The sequence below is a fragment of the Haliotis asinina genome, chromosome 5, assembly GCF_037392515.1.
Source record: "Haliotis asinina isolate JCU_RB_2024 chromosome 5, JCU_Hal_asi_v2, whole genome shotgun sequence".
In the NCBI taxonomy this organism is placed as follows: Eukaryota; Metazoa; Mollusca; class Gastropoda; order Lepetellida; family Haliotidae; genus Haliotis; species Haliotis asinina.
In genome coordinates, this window is record NC_090284.1 from 29,844,247 (window position 1) to 29,868,446 (window position 24,200).

The window sequence follows — 24,200 nt, forward strand, 5'->3', positions numbered from 1 at the left end:
GAATTTACAATGAGGGAACTGTACAGCCTAGACGAAGCCTTGAAACGCGTATGCGGAGAACTCGTGAACAACATGTGAAAACTGAACGAACTCGATAAGCACATAGCTCGGGAAAAAAACAAACTCTGCGAAACTGAAGACGATGATATGAAACGTCGTATCACGGAACGAATTAGTAATTTAGAAGATGAGAGACGCACGCGATTGGAATCCGCTACCTCGAATCATGAACACCTGCGATCCCAGATCAACTGCATACAGGAAACAATTGACAGAATACTGAACGAGGATACCATGTCGGTGGAAACGATCCGAATATTATTCCGAGAGCAAGGCATCACCATTGCCAGCGTTCTGACAGCACTGGGTTTCATCATTTCATCATATCGCTGAGTGGGGGAACCCCCAAATCCCTAAGTGGAGTTCCACCACACTGCGTGCCAAGTGGTGATGCCAGAGACTGGATAAAAAAACATCTGACATCACTCGGAGAGGCACTGGCTAAACTCACGGATAAGGCTGCTGCCTGGTATCCTAGGAAGTTTCATATCATGACTGCTCAGCACACTGGGTGAAACTGTCACGTGGCTTGGCCAAAATCTGTGGGCATTCATCATTGCTGTCGCTGGGCTGGTGTACATTGCAGTTAGGAGATTTTTAGCCAAATGAGACACAAGCCGACCGCAACCCCTCCAAAAACCAGTGCTGTTTTACGAACAATGTGCTGCTGACTGGACACCTACACCCTGAGTCGGGGAAGGTGCCCCACACCACCAGTGGGAGACACCTCCACACCCCCTGGTTTAAACCTTGGCTCTCCACGCTGGGGAAGATTAGCACTTATTTCCTTCAAGATACGTCTCGTTTGGTCATAAACATGAAACAAGATGACTGCCTTACTCAGTTTGTCTATGCCATAGTCTAGTGTCCCACCCGACCCTGTTGTCGCACACCCCACAGCAAATTAGTGTTGGTTTTGCCAAAACTGCATTGGGTTTTGATTCCAGTTTACCACCATCTGTGCTTTACTGACTTGCATTATATATTTTCGAAGATATCAATACAAGAGTCATCAGAAGATGACATATCCCCCCGGCTCCCACATGTTTGAAACGACAAATAATCTGAGAGTTACTCACTGTTTTTTTAGACTTTAGAAGTTTGAATTGTTTCCATGGAATTCATGGAAATTATAAATGCCATATATCTGTAACCAGCAAAGTCACAATTTCAAGATCTGTCTCATATATCTGCCAAGATCTGTTGAAAGATATGAAATGGTTTTCAAGTTGTGCTCTGGGAATGAAACCCATCCCTCCATTTAGAGAGTAAGTCTGAAACGTTTCCATGGAAACTGAGAAAATAATACATCACAAAAACCTGTACATAGCAAAAGGCACCACTTCAGCTTCTGATTGATATATCTACAAAGTTTTGCAGAAAAATATTGAACGGTTTTTGAGTTCTGCTCCGAAAACGAAACACACCTATCACTTTTCAGACTATGTCTGAAACATTTCCATGGAAACCGAGAAAATAATAAATTACAAAAACCTGTAAATACCAAAACGCACCACTATAGGTTCAGATTGATATATCTACCAAGTTCTGCAGAAAAATATTGAATGGTTTTTGAGTTCTGCTCCGAAAACGAAGCCCATTCCTCCATTTTGAGACTGTCCAAAACATTTCCATGAAGCCGAGAATATAATATATCACAAAAGCCTGTAAATAGCAAAAGGCACCACTTCAGGTTCTTACTGATATATCTACCACGTTTTGCAGAAAAATATTTAATGGTTTTTGAGTTCTGCTCCGGAAACAAAGCCCACCCCACCATTAGACTAACACCAAAATGTTCCATGGAGAAACAAAAATAAAATATATGCCAAAATTCTGTAAATAGCAAAAGGCACAACCATATGCTGAGATTACTATATCTATCAAGTTTGGTCTAAAAATATTGAATGGTTGCTGAGTTATGCTCCGGAAACAAGATGATTACGGACGGACGGACGAGGCATCGACTATATCCCCCTGCATTACATGCCGGGGGGATAAGAAGCTGTTTTAAAACTCGTGCCATCCGCATTCACTGTGATTTTCATGTGTGTGAAGTAGGTGGTGTTCATGTAGTTGTTTTTTTTGACGATGTAATATTTCTGAGTTAAAGATATCAATTTTAGATACAAAAAACAACACTGTAAATAAAGGGTACCTAAGTGTAACACTACATATACAAAATGGCTAGTAATCAAGGACCAGGAATGCGAATAAAGAGATGTATTAATACAAGTTTATCACACCTAGGTGATACTAGAGGGTTTGATGACACAGTAATAGATGGTAAAATATATGCTTTTAAGCTTATGAACAGCATTTACAAACGAGTTGAAGTTCCCTCCGGGGTGTCTGGTAATACTTTTACCCTAGATACATAAGGATCTACCAGCAACACACGATACGATATAGTTTGCAACAAAGCAGATGAATGGAGAATACAACCATCGTTTGGTGGTAAATTTAGTGATTTAGAAGACTTTGATTGGCCAAAAGAGACTTATAAAGGCACACCGTACTACCTAATACGCTCTAGCAACAGCAACAAGTGGACGATGCTACCAACTCAAATCGACTGGCTTCTCAACATAACACTAATTTCCCCATACGTTTTCATGGAAAACAAAGACTACTTAAAGAAAGTCATAAACAATGGAATCCTGCTTATGGCTTATGTCCCATCACAAAGACGCAGTGTAACCATCACATCAGTCTCGAATACAGCAACTCGCATGCTTTCATGTAAACCTGGGGAGCCAGCAGCATTGCAGTTGGTTACTGAATTTGATGGTGTAACCACCCTCCTAGAAAACCTCTCAGAGAATACCACACTGGCCATGCAAGTCTTCCTAGGTGAACCACCACAGAGCGATATTGTGATTGTGAAAGGAATCAAACCCTGGTGGGTTAATGGGATTAGGAGCAGTAGGAGTTGGTTGTTGACAACAATTGTAGCCACACCAGTGGTGTTAGGACTTGAATTAGCAGCTGTAGTGATGGGAACAGTTGGGTCGGTGTTTAAATTTGCATCCCGCAAATTGAATCGTAAAGCAAAGAAACACGCTGAAATTAGAATTCTTGTGGTATCAAAATTAAACATGATAGACGATCACGTTTCCGCAGCACTCAATGACAATAAAATCTCAGAAAATGAGTTTCGCTTGATTCTACGTGAACTAGAAAAATACAACAAAATGAAAGAAGTGATTTGATCAAAGGCTCATAAAACATCTTCTATAAGCGAGGATGAGAAAAAACAGTATATAAAACAAGCCCAACAGACATTTATTACGAAAGCAAACACCCTAATAGAAGATACACATTAAACTTAAACTATTATTAGAGATCTGTTCACACCTATATAAAATAATGAACTAGTGGTGGGCTGAAAATATATCTTTAGCTGATGTTGAGCCTCTGATTGTTAACAAAGAATTAGGGCACGACATCTATCAGTTAAAGGTTAATGAAGATGTATTCAAAGAGTATTTTCTGACTGAATTCATTGTTGATAGTTTACATATGTGTATATCAGGGTACCTAAACCACATGATAAGACAAGAATACAACACTGAGCCCATAATTGATATAGTTACTATAAATATAGCACATGATTACTGATAAGGCTGTAACCAGCTCTCAGCCGACGCATCGCGCACTGTGTGACCCAGGTCTCATCAGGTATCGATCGTGCTATGCATTGGGTCTCGTTGCCATAGAGCTATTATGTGATCACAATGTTGATAACACAGGAGGGGCACTCTCACACTGAGAGAAGGCACTGACGCAGTCCCCTTTGGGAGAATGCGCCTTCCATCTTTCTTAAATTCTAATCTGTGGGGAACACCCCCACACCCACTATATGTTAATGATTTCTCTAATTGTGTGTCACTGTGTAACCAGCTCTCAGCCGTCGTGCACTGTGTGACCCAGCTCTCAAGCTGGTATCGATCCATTCACATTTAAAAATTTGTATAGTATAAGAAATAGGCCAGCCCACAGTGGGGTTTGCCCCCATAGTGGGCTTGTGTGAATGAAGACGGGCTGTGCCTTTTGCTTTGGAGTTTGTGAAAAGTGGGGTCTAGATCCATATTATTGATAAGTATAAGGCTAATATTGAGTGTGATTTAGAACCCCCATTAACAATACTACTCCTTTAAAGCGTAGTGTTACTGTTACGAAGTCACTGGGAGAAGTGGCTATTATTAGATACACTGGAGTTCCGAAATTGATGATTTTTAATGGCCAAAAGTGTGTGATATCTGTGCAAAACTTAATCAAGAAATATTGAACAGTCTTTCAATTGTACTAGTGAAATAAAAAGTGATGTTTGGAAGGACAGTAACCATACCTGTTTCCTACCACCACCACCCATTAACTCACACAATAACACACCTTCAGGTTACAAAAGTCTGTTGCAATAAAGTCAGATTCCTTCAAGTGCTCACCTGCTCCACTTCGGCGACAGGACATCTCAGCAACATGCATCCATGTATCAGTCAGTGGATTGTAACACTCAACAGAACTCAGACACTGACGGGAGGCTCCATCATAACCTCCAACAGCATACAGCAACCCTGGAAAATATGCCTAGACACTGTAGCTTATATAAAACAAATAGTTCCCAAATACTCTGGATCTCCTTGACACATAGTCAGAGTATATTACATAAACAGACTAGTATATGTAGTGGGTGTACAGATACCTAGGTACCTTTAATGGATTATTTTGTGGTTAATTCCATTCCCTCGTGGGGTATGAATACTGGGGTACCATAGGGGCTTAATTGTTGTCTAAATGTACTCATAATGGATAGTAATGACTTTATGGAAAGGGTCTGTCATAAACTCATTGAGGTCAGCTAAGGAGTAGGTTGAGTACAGTGTGGTCATTTCTCTGGTCTTAAGGGTAAAATCGACTAAAGCATCCATGAGAAATTGTAACTGTTCGGTATCCGACAGACCTAACCTATCACGCAGGGTTGTGAACAGATCTCGATTAATCACTCGATGTAGGGCTGAGCAAATTTCAACTTCATCGATGCCCACCCCGATGTGACTGAACAACCGTTTCTTGATCAATCTCCATATGATGATAAATATCAATATGGGATCAAATCTTTAATAATACCATATCACAGGGTACAACAAGCAGTTCCTCTCGCACATATTCCCTACCTGGTCTGTCTTTCAGGTAATACAAATTTACTAGAATTTGTACTTTACTAAGAAAGTGTAATCTCTTATATGACATATGTTACATTTGACCACTTTATAAATGGCATCGTGAAATCATAGCTTTCAGCCATGGGAGGTAATCAAAGGTGTACACAAAACCCGCAGTCTATACTATCATTTGTCCCAGTTTTGTGGACGTTGCGGGGGCTGAGCAGGTTAGGTAGCTGACTTTGAATGCTGGTGATTAGATGCCTGACGCTGAGGGTGCGGGTTCGAATCCCAGATGGGACTCAACTTTAAAAAGCACTAGAATTTGCACTTTTTTAAGAAAGTGTAATAACAAATATAACACATGGTAAAATACAAACAGGGCTCATCTTCTTTGATATTTGATATCTGGCTGATTCAGCCATCACAGCATCAGAACATACTTACCCTGTCGTATACAGAATGGGAGCATGGGATAAGGTTTTATCAACGGTCCAATTTTTACAAAATGTGAGTAAAATCGTCCAAACGGTGTGAGACATGGACTTTGAAGTGAGCATGGGGTTGGAAGGTTTTTGGTTGTTAAGATTTGAAGACAATTTTTTCCAACTGGACTTTGAAAAAAAGAGAAACAATCGGTGCTAGTTTGAGAGTTCTGTTGTTGAGTTCTTGTGGGTAGAACTCAAATATCCACTTCAGTTAAAGAGATCTTCTTTTTTTGGTGGTTGTTTCAGAGTCTGGGTTGTCTCTGAGTTGGGTTATGATTTGGCATTGTAGATCATTCTGCCATGATGTTCTGCATTGAAAAGAAGTGCAACAGGTTTGTCGCACTTGTGTGTGATATCAGCATAGTGTTCTGTTAGTTGGATTCTGAAACATCTTTTAGTTTCACCTACATATTGTTTCTGGCAGTGTTTGCATGTAGGATGGTGTACTACATTGCGGGATTGGAAAGTGTAGCTTCGTAATTTGAAGGTGTGACAGAACTTGTGAAAGTGTCACTATTGCTTAGTGTTTTGCAGATTTTGCAGTTTGCTTCTGTCACACGTATTGTCGACAAGCTTGACTGTCTGTTCACTGATTTGTGGTAGTTGTCTTGGATGGATTTGACTAAGTGATCCATGAGGGTTTTGTTTTTGTGATGAGCAGCAATATGTGGCGAGGGAAAAGTGTCTGAGCCACTTAAAAGATGCTGACGTTTTCTGGCAATGGCATTGAGTTCCATGTTCATGGGATTATAGTTGCTAACTAGAGTGAGTGAGTTTAGTTTTACGCCACATAAACAATATCAATGCTGTCCGGTGAATCCCTGCACCTAAGCACATCAATTGCCCAAAATGGCAAACGTTTGCAACAAGTGAAAAATCTATGTCCTTAATTACGTGAATCACCAATACTAATACATACTTTATTGAATGCAAAAGTTTCAAAATGGTACTATGAATTTACTTCTCTGATTATTTCATTTCTAAAACATATGACAACAGCAATCAACATTTTGCCATGGTGATGTCAGGTACTTGTATGAATATCCATCAGGTCACCATGAACTTGTCAGCGACATGTGGGTGAGTGTGGCAGGTATTTATATTGATGAATTTCATAATTCATTCTCGTTTATAATTATTTGTTTAACAGTCAAGATCATGAAACTGAAACATCATTTCATCAAGTAACTACCACATGATTGCCCGTACTTCAAACACGCCAATGCTGTAGCACTGATAATCGCACAACTGCGTTGGCAATTTACTTCATTCCAAGACAGACAGGCACATGATGTTGTGCTTTTCCCAGGAATGGGGGAGGGCCATGCGAGTTAAGAGTTGTTAACGTATTTTGCTACAAGATATTCTATTGTTTATAAAGAAACAAAGTCCCAATTGTTTCCTAGGAAACTGGGAAAAATAAGAATGACGCAAATTTGTAAACAGCAAAAGACACGACTTTGGGGTCTCACTCACATATCTGCCAAGTTTTGCAGAAAGTTATTAAGAAGTTTTCCAGTTGTGTTCCAGAAATGGAGTCCATCCCTCCTTTGAGACCAAGTACAAATTGGTTCCATGGAAACCAAGAAAAATAAAGATAAAAAAACATGTAAATAGTAAAAGACATCACTTCAAGGTCTGTCTCATATATCTGCTAAGATCTACTGAAAAGATATTAAGAAGTTTTCAAGCTGTGCTCTATAAACGAAGGTCATCCCTCCCCTTTGAGACAATGTCCGAATTGTTTCCATGGAAACCAAGAAAATGATAAATCACCAAACTTAACAAAAGGCACTTCTTTAGGGTCTGCCTAACATATCTGCCAGGTTTTGCAGAAAGATATTCAGAGGTTTTTGAGTTCTGATCAGGAAACGAAGCCCACCCCACCATCTGACTTAGTCTGAAGCGTTCCCATAGAAACCCAGAATAAAGTCACAAAATCATGGAATTAGCAAAAGGCACCACATTGGGGTCTGCAACACATATCTGGCAAGTTTTGCAGACAGATATTAAGAAATTTTTGAGTTGTGCTTCGGAAATGAAACAGTCATCTCACTTTTGATACAAAGTCCGAAACGTTGCCATGGTAACCAAGAAAAGAATAAAATAACAAAAACCTGTAAATAGCAAAAGGCACCAGATTAGGTTCTGATTGGTATCTCAACCAAGTTTTGCAGAAAAATGTTGAACATATTTTAGTTCTGCTCCTGAAATGAAGCCCATCCCTCCATTTTGAGCATTTCCATAAACATTTCCGGCACATTTCCATGGAAACTGAGAAAATAATAAATCGCAAAAAAATGTAAATAGCAAAAGGCACCACTTTGGGGTGTGCCACACATATCTACCAAGTTCTGCAGAAGATATTAAAAAGTTTTCGAGTCCTGCTCCGGAAACGAAGCCCATCCCACCATTAGACTAAGACCTAAACATTCCATGGAAAAAGAAAACAAACAAAAAAAACCGCCATAAATCTGTAAATAGCAAAGGGCTCAACCACAGGTTCAGATTATTATATCTATCAATTTGGGTCTAAAAATATTGAACGGTTTTTGAGTTATGTTCCGGAAACAAATTGATTATGGATGGACGGATAGGCGGATAGACAGAAGACAGACAAGACATCAACTATAACCCCTGCACTACATGCTGGGGGGGATAAAAAAGAGAACAGCCGCACCCATTCCACATCTCCTGTTTGCTTTCATATGGTGCCATTAATAGCAGGCATTGAGTTGTAACCTCCCATAATTAGGCACTCACTGACAAATGTTGGGGAGCCACTGATGGCTATTATAGGAATGCTTCACTCACCTCCAACTACACCCACTCCAACACTGCTCCGCCGTGTGCTCATTGGAGAAATCATGCGCCACTCTCCAGTCCCAGGATCAAAATACTCAGCACTATCTAGACCTGCAAAAACACAGTAAACTGACGTTATACCATTCAATAAATACTGGGCATTATATCTCTCACTTTGAAATTCCAGTAATATTACAATATAATCATATTACATTATAAAAGAATACTGTCACCTTCTAGTGTTACTGTACAAACATTAACCCCTCTCCTACACCGTCACATTCTAGTGTTACTGTACAAACATTTACCCCTCTCCTACACCGTCACATTCTAGTGTTACTGTACAAACATTAACCCCTCCCCTACACTGTCACATTCTAGTGTTACTGTTCAAACACAAGAGTAATCTGAAGATGATGTATCCTCCAGCCCCTACATAAATGAAAAGACAAATCATCTGACAGTCACTTAATGTTTTTTCAGACTAAGTTTGAATTGTTTCCATGGAAATCAAAAAAACTATGAAAAATCTGTAAACAGCACCACTTCAAGATCTGTCTCATATATCTGCCAAGACCTGTTGAAAGATATCAAATGATTTTCAAGTTGTGCTCCAGAAACAAAACAGATCCCTCCCTTTTGGACACCATGATAAATAACAAGACACCAGCTTAAAGCATCAAGAGTCATCAGAAGATGACATATCCCCCCCGGCACCCAACATATTTAAAAGGACAAATCATCTGAAGGTTACTTGATGTTTTTTTATGTTTTGAAGAGTTGATGTTTGAAGAGTTTCCATGGAAATCATGAAAAATATAAATGCCATATATCTGTAAACAGCAAAAGATCTGTCTTCATATATCTGCCAAGATCTGTTCACAGATATCACATGGTTTTCAAGTTGTGCTCTGGAAATGAAGTCAATCCCTCCCTTTTGAGACTAAGACCGAATTGTTTCCATGAAAACTGAGAAAAATAAAATTGACAAAACTTTGTTAATAGCAAAAGGCATCATTTTGTGGTCTGTCTCACATATCTGCCAAGATTTGCTGAAAGATATTAAATAGTTTTATAAAAAAAGCCCATCCCTCCATTTTGAGATTAAGTCAGAATTGCTACCATGGAAAATGTAATTTTCTGCATAAAATTGATATTTTATACTTATCCTGACTCATGCTTAATTGCTTATCTCGTCTTCCTGGGGAAGGTAGTGGAACACCTGAAATCCCTTCAAGTTCCCATCTAATAGAAGCGGAGGTAAAATTCACACTCACCCATGTATTACCTCCCCCCCCCCCATGCACATGGTCAGCTGACCGCCATGATACTTCACTCTCTCCTATAATCGCCCGACACGAGAATACAAGAATTCACATGTCTGTGAGGGGCGGATGGGAGCACTTTCGTCATGAGTCAGGATATTTACAAAATATCAATAATCTACTATTCAAGGATGAGTCGCCTTCTTCGCTGAAAATCCCTTTTTCCTGGCGTATGCCTCAAAACATTTCCACTTGTCTCCATAAAGTATGCAAGTGGATTTCCATAAGGTGACTGCTTTTGCTGTTCTCGCCGAATATCCTCTGCATTTCAAACAAGTCTTAATATGGTCCATACGTGAAGACAAAGTAACGATGGTTGGCCCTGCATTTGCTTTGTGTGGGGGTGGATGAGAAGCTTCTTCCACTCTGGTAATTGTAGTGTTGGTTGTCCTAGCTCTTCTATAACTGTTGGAAACCAATCTCTCATTGGCCAGTAGGGCACGACCCAAATCAGTTGTAACCTCTTCATTGGGGGAAACTCGTATGCGTTTAGTCCTTCCCATGGATTGCTGAGAGCGTCCCTTGCCCAGGCTAAGGGATCTGGTACTGGCAACGCAAAGGTTGTTGTCTGTTTGTTGCTTGACTGATTAGTTGAAACGCTTCCCGATGCAGCATCCATTCTCTTAGAGATGGCTGAAGAGGACGAGATAGGGCGTCTGCCATGACATTGCAGGCTCCTGGTATGTGACATGCTTTTACTTGAAGATTCAGACTGTCAACTAAAATGAACAGTTGAAACGTTAGGTATAGCAGAGATAGTGATCTCGTTGAACCTTGTTTATTTATGTAAAAAGCTACCTTTGATCTGTGTGGATCATTAATAACTTGTCTCTCAATGCTGTCGACCGATGGTGGATGGCATGAATGACCACTTTCATTTCCAGCTGTTTGATGTGAAGAGCCTGTTCCAGATTCCTGCTCTTCGTTCCAGATTCCTGCTGTTACCTCGTTTCCTAGATGAGTTCCCCATCCTTGTAGAGATGTGTCTACATAGAGGTGGTTGTTGAATACCACTCTACCATATAGGTTCCTGTGCAGACATTAGATCAGCGAATCCACCATATCAGAAAAGGCTTCAGGCTGTCTGGGAGTAGAATCTGTCCTCTGTTGTCGAGATGAAAAATCGTTGTAACTGCAGTATTCCTCTTCTGGTCATATCTTGCTCTGATGTGAGGAGACCTAGTAGACACTGCTATTGTCAAAGTGTTGACGGAGAGAGTAGAACTTGCGTTATCATTTCTTGAATCTTGACCCACCGGTCCTCCAGAACTACAATCTGATTCGACGCAGTGATAGTAGTAGGCGTCTTCGTCTGGTCATATCCTGAGGTGTTGTGAGCAGATCGAGTAGACATTATCACTGACATAGTGATAACGGAGAGAATAGAACTTGATCTAGTCATCGGCTTGAAATTCGACCCATCGATCCTGGGACAGCAATGAATCAAATCCTGAGGAGTTAGATTCTCAAGTCATTCGAGCTGAGTTAGTAGCCTGATAGAGAAGTCCAACTGCAGACTGAGTTGACTTCTCCCATTGATGAACTTATATGCCATGAAGATGCGTCATTCTTCGTGTTCAGATCATCAACGCTGCATGTGTTGACCTTCCAAGGAAGTCTATTTATAGCTGGTTGTCCGATCAGAAACTGACATTCATTGCTGCAAGCCTCCTGATAGGCAACGTTGAGTCTGCTGTAGAAGATATCTTTGCCGTCTGAACAATCAAAGGACACTGCAGACTGCTAAACTAGCGTGTAAACGACATCATTCCATCGTTGAATGACTGTAGGTCAAATGTAGACGACTACCTAACACTGGAAAAATAACATCACATACTGTGCAGGGTGTTGTCTCTCGAGGACCAATCAGATTGTAGATGAAACATCACTGGCTTTCTTTACAAGGCGTTGTCTCTCGGGGACCAATCAGATTGTAGACATGACATCACCGGTGTAGCAGATAACTGATCATCGTAAAATATTGTTCAAACGGTGATACCCTTTCTAGAATTTAGGCTTGTCTGTAACCATGCTGTTTGGTGAACATGTGTCTTGATGAGTAAAGCGCATGAAAAAAACTCCCACCTCTTAAAGCTGATGTAGATAGACTGTCTTCCAGGTAGATGTGTCAGAATTTTTCCACCAAAGATAATACCGTCATCCCTTGTGATCAAAAGTGTAGTTTGCAGTGGTATGTTGCAGTCATCATGAAGAATCTTTGTGACGTATTCATCGTTGAGAATTCCCGACTTCTTCCAGTCGAATTGATGACATTCACCCACTGGAGATGGTTGTATGGGAACGGCTGAGGGTGGAAAACTCTAGTTGTTCCGACCCTGATCTTCAATGTTTACCTCCTGGACACTGCGGTATTAAACTTCTTATCTCTCGTTCTCTGGACTCTGGAGAACTTGGACTTGTTAGTGCAATGCTGACTTGTCTGCTTGAGTTGTCCGTTGTCAAAAGGTCGATGGACTTGATCATCATGACTTCTCTAAAGTCTTGGGCAATCATCCTTGCTACTTCTTCAATCTTGTCAAGGTGAGACTAGGTGTTTGGACGTATATTGCTGATCCTTCCTCTGAGTGACGAAAGTTGACAGGAACATTCATTCTTCCTCGTTCACAGGATTGGAGAATTTGTCATGAGAGTCCAAATCGAGCCTGTCCGAATGTCCTCTATCTTGTAAGATCTTTGCGTCGACTGCTGATGATCTTGTATGCCTCATCTACATCTGGTGTTCTGACGGAGGGCTCCACATGGTGAAGAGGGAAGCGATGAGCTTTGAAAGGTGACATATGTTGTTGCTGAAACTTGGATGCTGACTTGAATGCCGTAGATAACTAAGTCCAGACCATTCATGGTCCACATTATGACTTCTGAGTCCGAAAATAGGGCTTCCTCCATTGACAAATCATGATGGTGTCTAACTTTGTTCTTCCTAGAGTAAGATGAATTCATAGATCGCCGACGATCCCGAGTGTGTGAGTCTAAGTCCAAAGGGGAGGATGACTGCATACGCTGTGTTCTGTTAATAGGGGAGACTGAAAAAGACCTTCTCCATTGACGAGTCCATCCACGAGTGCACTCACGCAAGCGCATGATGTCACTCACTCAACTACTCGTGCAAGTGCACTCACTGGGACTAAGTCTCAGTTGATGAAATATGTGTTAGAAAAAGGCATAATAATCACAAATTTGTATAATAATAATATATATATACCAGCCAAAAACCGCATACAACACAAATTTAGTTAGAAAAACCAAAAGAATGAAATACTTATCGCTGTATACTGGACTCTAGGTGCCTCCAGCCGCCCTAGGTCGGGCGATAGGGAGAAAGTGAAGTATCATGGCAGTCAGCTGACCATGTGCATGGGAGGGAAGGTAAAACATGGGAGGGGAGTGAGAATTTTACGTCTGCTTCTTTTAGAAGGGAGCTTGAAGGGATTTCAGGTGTTCCACTACCTTCCCCAGGAAGAGGAGATAAGCAATTAAGCATGAGTCATCAAAACCTTCAAATAACAAAAGGCACCACTTTAGAGTCTCCCTCACATATTTGCCAAGTTTTGCTGCCAGACATTAAGAAGTTTTTGAGTTCTTCTCTGGAGACGAAACTCATCCCTCCATTTTGAGACTGAGAAAATAATAAATCACAAAAACGTAGAGTAAGACCAAAATGTTCCATTGAAAAACAAAAAAAATAAAAATGCAAAGATCTGTAAATAGCAAAAGGCACAACCATAAGCTCAGATTATTATATCTATCAATTTAAAACTTGTTGATTGTGGTAAGCAGCCTCTGTCACAAAGAAAGCATGATGTCTGGTTTATTGACACCTATATGTCTGCCTGCCTGCTTGTTAAAGACAATATGCAATACACAGCTTCAAACATTGACCACAAACAATTTGAACTTAACACCTTAACTACATCCCTTTTTCGCCGATGACTGGATCTGATGGAAACTGGTGTAAACTCTTGTCAGTCCTGCTTTGGACACGGACAAATGACAGTTTCCAGCCACACGGTAGTTCACCATCTCTACTGAGATGATTTTTGACTGGATCAAATGCAAATTCAGAGAACATGTATCTATAAAACCCAACATCTCAATACACATTCTTTATGGATAACAACTTCTTCTAGTGTATATGATTTTGTTTGACAACGGTATATGACTCCACATTGAAACAACACATCAAGCACAATAAAAGCATACTGGTAGGGTTGAAGCATATTGGGGTAGAGATACAAGTACAGCTCGAGCTCAATTTGAGCTTGTCATTACCAGCATAGCATTTTTCACAGAGATGTTCCTTCAATTTGGGAAATAGGTGAACGTTGCTTGGGGTCAGGTCAGGTGAATATGGGGGATGAGGAAGTTCTTCAAAGCCACATAGCTGTACTGCAGCCAATTGAGAGGTGTGAGACGAAGCATTACACTAGAAAAAAAGTTCACCTTTACAAGCTTGGAAATCTCTTGTAAAGATGATGTTTACAAGACATTTACAAGCTTGGAAAGATGATTTTTACAAGACATTTACAACTTGTAAAGATCCACAAGGGGAGATAACTGGTGGGTGATGGTAAAACGGTCCGCAAGGCCTCAAATTCACACCTAATAAATCCCAAAGGCTAATTACAGTTTGACCCCTGGACATAATTAATGAGGTAATTGGGGCATGAAATGAGAGTGGGACAGACCACTGTTCAGTGGAGAGTGGTCACTCTGTTAGGGGTAGGATACTGATGCTCTTACCACAGTGTTCAGTGGAGTGAAGATGCATGGGTGTTTCTTTCACCATGCGAAAGCTGTTTAGAAAAGAATTCTGACTCAGTATCCCACTTATTTTGTGTTTGGGAACAGTGAATAACAATACCATAAACAATATCACCTGTCACCTGCGATAATATGCTAAATGATAGAGATTGTGTTGTGATAACATAACACATGACAGTATATGTTGCTATGAATCATGTGGTCGATCCAACTTTTACCAATAGTACCAGTGATACAGATGGGATAGGTCACCTTTTGAAATACTTTACAATCATATTTGATTTCTGTTGTTTCTGTTGATTCTTCCTTTCTGTGGTCAGCCAACAACAATCCACCATATCCCATAAAATCATTGAGGCATGAAGTCCAATAAGCCGAGTGAACTGTACCTAACTGACTAATTTTAGGCTTCGTGGGACTACACCTGATGTACATAGGCTAGTTGCAGTTAACACATACTGCTATATTTAACATAACTCAACAACAACCTTCAGGAATGGAACTCCATGACAGCAATGTGCCCTGGACAAATAACAGGTAAGAGGTTGGCATGGGAGGTTAAAGTAACTTGTTCGAAAAACCCATCCCAACGTTTTCGAGGTGATAAATTTCATGTTGGACTGGGGACGCAAATTAATAAACTGAACATGGTGCAACAAAGTGCTGGCCAGACACTGTCCCAAAGAAAAAGAAACATCAAGACCTCCAGAGAAAACTGCCCACCCTGGAGCATAGGGCATTATTGATATGTTGTATTATTTTGACAGGTTATCTCATGGAACGAAACTTTCTAAACGGTCACATAAAAAAGGAAAACACAACTTTGCAGATTCTGATACCTTTCAGTATGCAGTTACCGAAACAAATCATAGAAAATGCCAATTCAACCTATAAAGAAAAAAAAACGCGATGGAAAAAAAATCCGCGAATTCAGAGTTCAAGCGATTCACTAAATTTCACCCAGCGCTGGGGGAAGAAGTTGTTTCAACAGTTGTGCTGCGCATGCGCAGTGAATAGGTTCGCGGAGCTTGAAACAGTATGCATGCCCGGAGTATGAGGTCGTGAGCAGTAGTCTAATCTTGGTTGTGTACACAAACAAGTAAATAATCTACCCGTTACATAAAAAAAACCATGTTGATTGTAAGAAGCAGCCTCTATCACAGAGAAAGCTTAATGTCTGGTTTATTGACACCTATATGTATGGCTGCCTGACTGCTAAAGACAATATGCAATACACAGCTTCAATCATTGACCACATGCCATTTAAACTTAACACCTATCAGGCTATACGCCATAAACAAAATAAATTGATTGATGACTCATGCACCCGAGTCCTGTCTCAGCCACATTATGGAATAAAGCAGGTGTGATACTTGTACATATTACATGTTTTTTATGTCTCTGGGTTGCAAACAAACTACATCCGTTTTTCATGGATGACTGGATCTCACGGAAACTGGTGCAAATGCTTGTCAGTTTCAAGTCCTGCTTTGTTCTTGGACGAATGACAGTTTCCAGTAGTTCACCATCTCTACTGAGATGATTTTTTATTGGATCGAATGCAAATTCAGAGATTTACAAAACCCAACATCTCTACATACATTCTTTATGGATAACAACATAGTGTATATGATTTTGTTTGACAACGGTATATCAATCCATACTGAAACGATGCATCATATACAATACAAAAAGTTGATATCCACAAAGAATCTTACTTTCTTGTGACTCGAAATACTTCTAAAATGCCCATCAAATACATCTTTCTGAACACACTATGGGTCCCACCTTATGAGCACTCGGCGTATCAGCAAATGAAGCAGACAATCGGTTGCCGTCGTTAAACTTGAGTGCACATCCACCAGCTATGACTGTGTTTGGTCTCCCGCGGGCTTCCTTACGAGGGACGAAAGTCCAAGTACAACCAGGGATACTCTACAATACTCTATATAGGCTCCCTGGTACAACATATTGCACTTCTGAATCGCGATTGTACGCTTGTAATTTCATTTATTTTCTTACAAACAGCAGAACTGATATAATGGAATATATGTTACTAGTACTTATAGTGGTGGAATATTTGACATGTTGATATTTCATATGTTTTGGGTTTTTTATCTGATCAATACTAGTAAGTTCTTATCCACCTTGTGCCTGTAAAATACACAGAATGGCCTTCGTTCGGCTTTGTGCATTGTCATTTTATTCATATGGCATAGGAACCATATTTGAGGTGTGGCGAGTCACACTGCTTCCATTTCCCCCGCAACTCTACTGCATCTTTCTTGGATGAAAAATTGGATAAAAAAACATTTTGAAATTGTTTCTGCTGAGTTGTAGGCTGGTTTGACATCTTGCAGTGTCATCATCGCGATAATGCGCCGAGGAGTGGGTTGTTTAGGTGGTGAAAGTTGTAATGTGCTGAATTTGTTTCATGACGCATGAACAAGGAATTTAGCATATCATAACATTGAAATATATTTGGTGTTCGCTTGATAGTGCTCCGTGGTCAATACTGCAGTGTTGATGGAAATGGTATTCTATAATGCGGAATTTGTTTCACTTTTATAATACTCATGTCTTTCATGCGAATTAAATTACCCCAAAACAAATAGACAGTGTCAAGCTTACACTAGATATTTATTTACAGATTACAACAAGAAAGAGGAAGATTAAATTTCATACAAAAACATTCCATTTACAAATTTACGGAAAATATGTTACACATTATTATCAAATATACAATAAAAAACAATGGGGTAGCATTGTAGTTGTGCATTCTTTAATACTGGTTCATATTTTGCTTTCTTATGGCTGGGGAGGTCTGCCTGTCGCATCCCTTCGACTCGATTTCTGAAGAAAACAGTCAATATGATTATACTTGCATTAAGTGAATGGTAAACCAATGTGAAAATAGAATCAATGGTTATTCTCATAATCTCATAGCAAGTATTATTGATACTTGTGTATTTAGTGCATTAGAACACAGGTGTTGTATGGTACAACCTTTTTTCTCCTTTGAAAGATCACACAGATTAATATAGACTAACAGCTAGTCTCTGAAATGAACATATTTTACTGAAAAAACGTTCATAGTGAAAAAAATAATGAAATGGAGCCCTGAGACTTTCTTCATTTTCTGAAGCTAAGGAAATCTAGACTTGCCACATTTTCTAGAATTGTGTGGGCTTTTGTGGATATATATACTTCAGGGTCTGTACGACAGACTAGGATTAATACTGTGGGGTGATTGTTACTGTATCTCCCAGCCTTGAACAAAGCCTCAACACATAACAAGGCCTAATCCCTTGTTCATTGATGAGGAAGTCATGCCAGTAAGGGTTCATTAATTAACAAGGCCTAATGCCTTGATATCATCTCAGTTGAGATTCATCAATTAACATGCCTTCTTCCTTGTTAATTGATGGTAAACTAAGTTACGTAGTGCATCCTCTTAAAACAGTTTCATCTAATTCTTGATTCCAGAAAGCTAGTTAAATTGGTTTTCATGTTTACTTACTGTAGTTTTTCTGGAACATTTTCTCATGACATCACTGTGTTTGTTTTGGTTGTTTTTCTTTCTTGAGACGGTTTCCTTTTTTGTCTGCAAACGTCTTGTCATAGCCACTGCAACAAACAAGATACAATACACTGACAGAAACTTTATGTTTCAATAAAACTGACGTATATTATAGAGTGATTACAGAATTATAACAAGAAGTCGCCACCAAACACATGCAACCGATTCAAACGGTTGAACAAAATCGCCCATGAACATTACATTTTGTTGGATAATTTTATTGTGCAACAAAAGTCACGTTTGGAGCTCAAGAAATGAGCATTCTTATTTATATGACAGTAGGTTGTGCTCATTTTTTGTTGTGCACTGATGCACATAGGACAGAGCATTAAGCAGAACTGCAATACCTTGAAACTCAGCGTGCGGAATAACAGGGAGAGCTGCCTTAGCGTCCTTATTCTGTCCTGTTTCCAACCTGAAAAAATACAATTCAAAATTTATTGCCAGCACAATGAAGATAAATTCATGTCGAGGTTATTGTAGAAACACCAGAAGTTTTACTTGTTGAATGGTTTAATGCATTGAAACTCTTGCAGTTACTGTATTTAAATCATATTAAATTATATTCTTACATCTGTTGTGGATTTAGGGTCATTCCTCTTACAGAGTCAGCATTCCATAGAGCCTGCCTCACAGTTGTCTGTGAAAGTAGATTCATGGTAAAAATGCAATTAGCATTTTGAAAAACCTAACAAAATGACTAGCAGGTATTACAACTAAAGTCTTAAATAAAGTCGAATTACTGCTAATACAACATCGTATAAGAATTTCCTGTCTGAAAACGTTACAAACATTTACAAAGTGATAAACAATCAATTTAGTTTTTAAAATATATTTTAGTTAAATTTGATTTTGAAATGCCTCAGCGATTTTGAAAAGGATATATCTATTAAGGTCACTATTCCATCCATATAATGACTTGTGATATTGGAACCCAAAATACGTATATGCATGAATACAGCGATCAGTCTGTATTGCTTCGTTATTGTTGTTTTTGATGAAACCTATGTCTTAAAACATAAAACAGAACGTTTTACGTCTGTAAGAATACGTCCAAAATCAGTCTTATACTAATTATACATTATAATTGAAATTACACGCAACCGGTAATCCTTCAGCTCAACCACAAAAAACAGCTGGTGTTACCTGGGGAATATATTCCACCCCCATAGCCTGATTAAGTCCCAGGAAGGATATTTATGACATGTCGTAAACCTTTGATCAGCCAATTAGTCGGGCTGTTGTTCTCATATCGTGATTCAATATACTAAACACTTTCCTGAATGGCAGAGATACTCTACGACTCTGTGTATTGAGCTCCCTGCTAAATGATATGGTAGTCTTGTGTGAAAGATTTCTCAACAACCATGCTGCTGAAGGAATACATGGCGTCATCAGGATTGCCTTACTGATTTTACAAATAATATACTTGCGTCATCTGCAATATACTCACCTGAGCTGAATGTGCCCTCTGAAGAAATATCGCTGACAGACATTCTGAACAGCTTTGTAGATGTAAAGTCTTCAGCAAAAATGTCCGTATGTTGGTGTGCAATGATCAACTGCATTTTCCAAACGGGTGTTCATATATGTATTTAGATCTCAAAAGGTCATCAAATTACTTTGAGTTACTCTTCCTCTCTGTAACTTCTCCAACCAAGAAATACCATGGACAGTGCACGTGTACACAACGGTTTGTGAAACATGTGAATAAAGGTATGTCCCTTTAATATGAATTTTACCAATTGACCATGTTGTTGAAATAGACTACTGTTCATCAAGACTAAGCGTTATCAAAACACTAACTCATATCAACCAAATAATCCCACTAGTGATATCCTCTTTGGACTGAAGTTGTTTATTTGAAGAGTAAGAGGATTATAAGGCATGCTCAACTGGGTTTGGTCGTTTAACTATTCCCACACAGCCATCACCAGCAGAGGGAATGATTTACACATCTCATTTTTTGTGTTTAATTATTGTGTTTGTGTTTGTTTTTTATTGAAAAAAAAAATGAAATGGGTTGTGAACAGCTTTACAGTTTATATTGACACCGGTACCATACAACATACAATACAAAATTTAAATGCAGCATGTGTTGTCACACATGTATGTAAATTTGAATTACAAACACGGGTAAAGCTTGAAGACAATTTTATCTGGAAATAGTGAATTATCTGATCGTAATAATCTGTCCATCTTAAGATCTGCCTACCCCTTCGTCACTTCTTCTTTTAGATTTGATACTAAATATGATTGAAGAATTAACCTCGTGGTTTGTCATATGATAATCTTGAATTAGTACTTTGGTTTATTTACCTTTGTAAAGTGCATTCCACACATACAAACTAATTGTATAAATATTGAGCATTTATGAGAATGTTATTGGTAAGATAATTATTTTTGGTGTCTTGATAGTAAAATTATGGATGCTCACCGAAGTAACCATAGACTAAAGACAAAAAACATCTTCAAGCAGAAAGGAAGACCATGACAGAGTATGGAAAAGTTTTTTCCCATCTTGTTGAGTCAGTTGTGTATAAAGTGAACTATCACTGTTGACACTGATGATGTATGATTGTGTAGCACTTTAACAATTTCTTATATCTGCGAAAGTTACCAAATGCAAAACAGAGTGTACAGTTATGTAAGTTATGTTTTATGTATGAATGATAAATTAAAAAATTATGTACGCCGAACATAAACAAACAAATGATAGACCGGCACGCACCATTTAAATATTCTGTAACATACTTCTTGCAAATGATTATATAAATCTTGTTACACAATGATTTGTATTAATTCATTTGAGTATTTGCTCCAATCTACATGTACTGACATCACAACCAATTATCTACTGACATGTTTATGAGATTTCTTCAATACGCCAATTGCATAACACCGTTAATGAGCACCAACATAAAAGGTCTAGTGACAGGTGTTATTTAGAGAATGCATATAGTTCCCACGGAGTAGAGTGGTGAAATCACCGGAATGAGCTTGGGATGATGATCTCGAACAAAGGCAAGACATCTGTTTTAACAGTCACAAGTACTTGGTATATAGATCAATGCTGGCCGTACACATCAACTTTCATGTTTTCATGCACCAGACGCAGTTGCATTGATATAAAGCACAAATGGACTATACAAATTATGGCTTATTCCTTTCCATTATTCCATTCAGTTTTCATGAATAAATATGTCACATGCAAGATCTATTATACATATCAACAGTAAGAACTCTAACAGAACCAAAAAAAATAATAAATTAGTAAGTATACAGAGTCATGGGGATTCTTGAGAAATGGCAAAATTGAAAGAAGTAGTGGTAAAATCCTTCCTAAATTTACAAAAGTTTACAAGCCTTGTAAACATCACCTTTACAATCATTGTAAATGTTTGGAAATATGACATTTAAATTTTGTAAATTTTTGTAAATCACCATTTTTTTTCTTGTGATTGTCATGTAAAATCAGAAATCCAGCTCCCAACATCTCAAGCTGTACTCGCTGTGCCCCAATATGCTTCAAAGATTTATACAAACTCTATTGAAAAAAATTAAACATAGTTCCACCTAGGAGGATAAGAACTAAAATATATACTAGAGACAGTATTTCGGAAATGCCAGACATACTAGTTGCAATTATATATACCATTGTTCTTATCAATCAGTCAGTATCAGTTTTTAACACAGGATGCTGATTGTGTGAAGTTGTACTAATTTATAGAACTGATTGTTAGGACTGCAGACCGATAAATATCTTGCATTAAGCATCAACTTTTAAAAATGTACTGAAAGACAATATTTATGGGAATTTTTTTGCATCAGGTACAGTTGCACTAGAATGAAGCCGACATGTGGCTTGTTCTTACAGCTTGTTCTTACATTCCCATGTATAAAAAATATACTACTAACAAAAAGTAGGGGAACACATTAAAATGTTACAGTCACATATGAACTTATACATGATGTCAGTTTACACCCTAAGGCAAGTGCGAACATCTGTCTTCCACATGCACTAAGCTGCTGTTGCGTTTGGTTGTGGGAATCAAACATGGTGCTTGTGTGTCTTAGCACCCTTGTTTTTCGCTATTTCTGACAATGTTTCATTTCACTCAAACACAACGAATACTGAATCAATTGTTACAATGCATCTTCTGACATGTCGTTTAAAGTTAGCATGAAGCACACAAAAAGTTGCATTTAGATAGAGCTATAAAAGACCTCACCACATTTAAGTTTATATATGACCATAAAAATTTAGGGTGTTCCCATACTTTTTGTCTGTAGTATATGTTACTCACAAGAAGCATTATACATTTGTATAATGTGAACTCAAACAGAAGAAAAGATGCTTAAAATTGGAGAGACAATGAAACAGGGCCTGGGGATCCTTGGCAACAGTGGAGCTGCAAGAGGTAGCAGTAATATCCATCCTAAATTTACAAAAAATTACAAGCCTTGTAAATATCATCATTACCAGACTTGTTTAATTTTGTAAATCATCTTTTTTTCTTATGATAGGTAGCAACTGGAATCATGAGTGGTGGGAAATGACTTTGTATGTGATGTATGAGGCTGTATCACACATGGCTGGGTAATGTCATGTTCATGATGTGGATAAATATACGGTAACTGTCCTTACAATGAGTTCAAAATTTTAAGCTGACATGACCTTAAAGCTGAGTATGCAAATTTTTGTTCCCTTTTCAAAAACTAGTTGTGACATAAAGTCTTAGTGTAAAGTATAAGAAGAAACACTTCAAGTAATTGTTTCCGCTGTCAGTTAAACATTCATAATATATCCAGGATTTAATCCCGTGTCCATAAACCACATTGTAACACAGACCCATTCAATTTATGATCACATTTACCCTTTAAAAATATTATGCATACCTGTTGAGCCATCAAATCCTCCAACAGCATAGATATAGCCATTGAGAACAGCTACCCCAAGTGTGCTGCGACGTGCTTCCATGCTAGGGCATGATGTCCAGGTGTCCTTCACTGGGTCATACACATCTACTGTACGTACACGCAGCGATCCATTAAAACCACCCACTGCATAAACTTGACTGTTGAGAACAGCTACACCTACAAAACAGGAATGCAAACTTTGCAACTACCATTAAATGTTACTGGGTTAATAACAATAATGCAAACGTCCACACACTTTTAAAAGGTCAATGAGATGAAAAATATTGACTAAAAGAGTCAGTCATAGGCACTTTGAAACAGGTGTGTTCCAGCTTTTAACTTATAGGCTGAGAAAGATTCAGAGAGGTTGATTTTTAAGGTAAAGAGTTCCAAAGAGTTGGTGCAACATAGGAGAAAGCTCTTTTCCCATACAAACCTAGGTGGAATTTGGGAACTTGTGGTGGGAGCTGAGTCTAGGACCAGAGTGATCTTGAAGGAATATATTCTCTGATGAGTTCAGTGAGATATTCTGGTGGTTGATTGTGGAGAAAGCTGAAAGTGATGCAGGGAGGTTTGATTCCCTGTCGGTAGCCAATGTAAGGATTTGAGAATAGGAGAGATGTGATCAGATTTAGTCTTCAGAGAAATAAGTCTTGCAGCAGTATTCTTTACTTTCTGTAGTCTGGAGATAATGTGTTTTCTGAGGCCAATTAACAGTCCTTTGCAGTAGTCCATTCTGGATGGTACATGACTGACTAGGATATCTGACTAAGATGTGGGCATATTCTGCTGTGATTACTTCATGTTTCCTATGGATCTGAGATTTAAGTAAAATGCTTTGCATAATCTGTTGACATGTTCCTGCAGTGAAAGGTCTGCATCAATCCAAACTCTGAGGTCTTTCACAAGTCTGGATCTTAACACTTGTGCTGAACCAATTGTGACTTCATTTCTGAGATCAGTTTGGTGATGCTTTCTGCCAACAATGAGAACCTCTGTTTTTTTCCCATCATTGAGCTTTAATGTTTGGTTGTTTATCCATGATTTTATTCTGGTTGTGCAGAGTTCTAGTTGT

At 38.8% G+C, this 24,200-nt stretch overlaps 1 protein-coding gene across 1 annotated transcript in view; it reads right to left on the reverse strand.

Annotated features, from left to right (window-relative positions):
- Positions 1 to 24,200, reverse strand: part of LOC137283499 (kelch-like protein 3) — a 200,517-nt gene that overhangs the window by 51,515 nt on the left and 124,802 nt on the right. The window contains exons 8-10 of the mRNA XM_067815032.1: positions 23,105 to 23,302; positions 8,528 to 8,629; positions 4,509 to 4,637 (exon numbers count right to left, since the gene is read on the reverse strand). Coding sequence (XP_067671133.1) covers positions 4,509 to 4,637; positions 8,528 to 8,629; positions 23,105 to 23,302 — 429 coding nt within the window. The remainder of the gene's footprint in view (positions 1 to 4,508; positions 4,638 to 8,527; positions 8,630 to 23,104; positions 23,303 to 24,200) is intronic.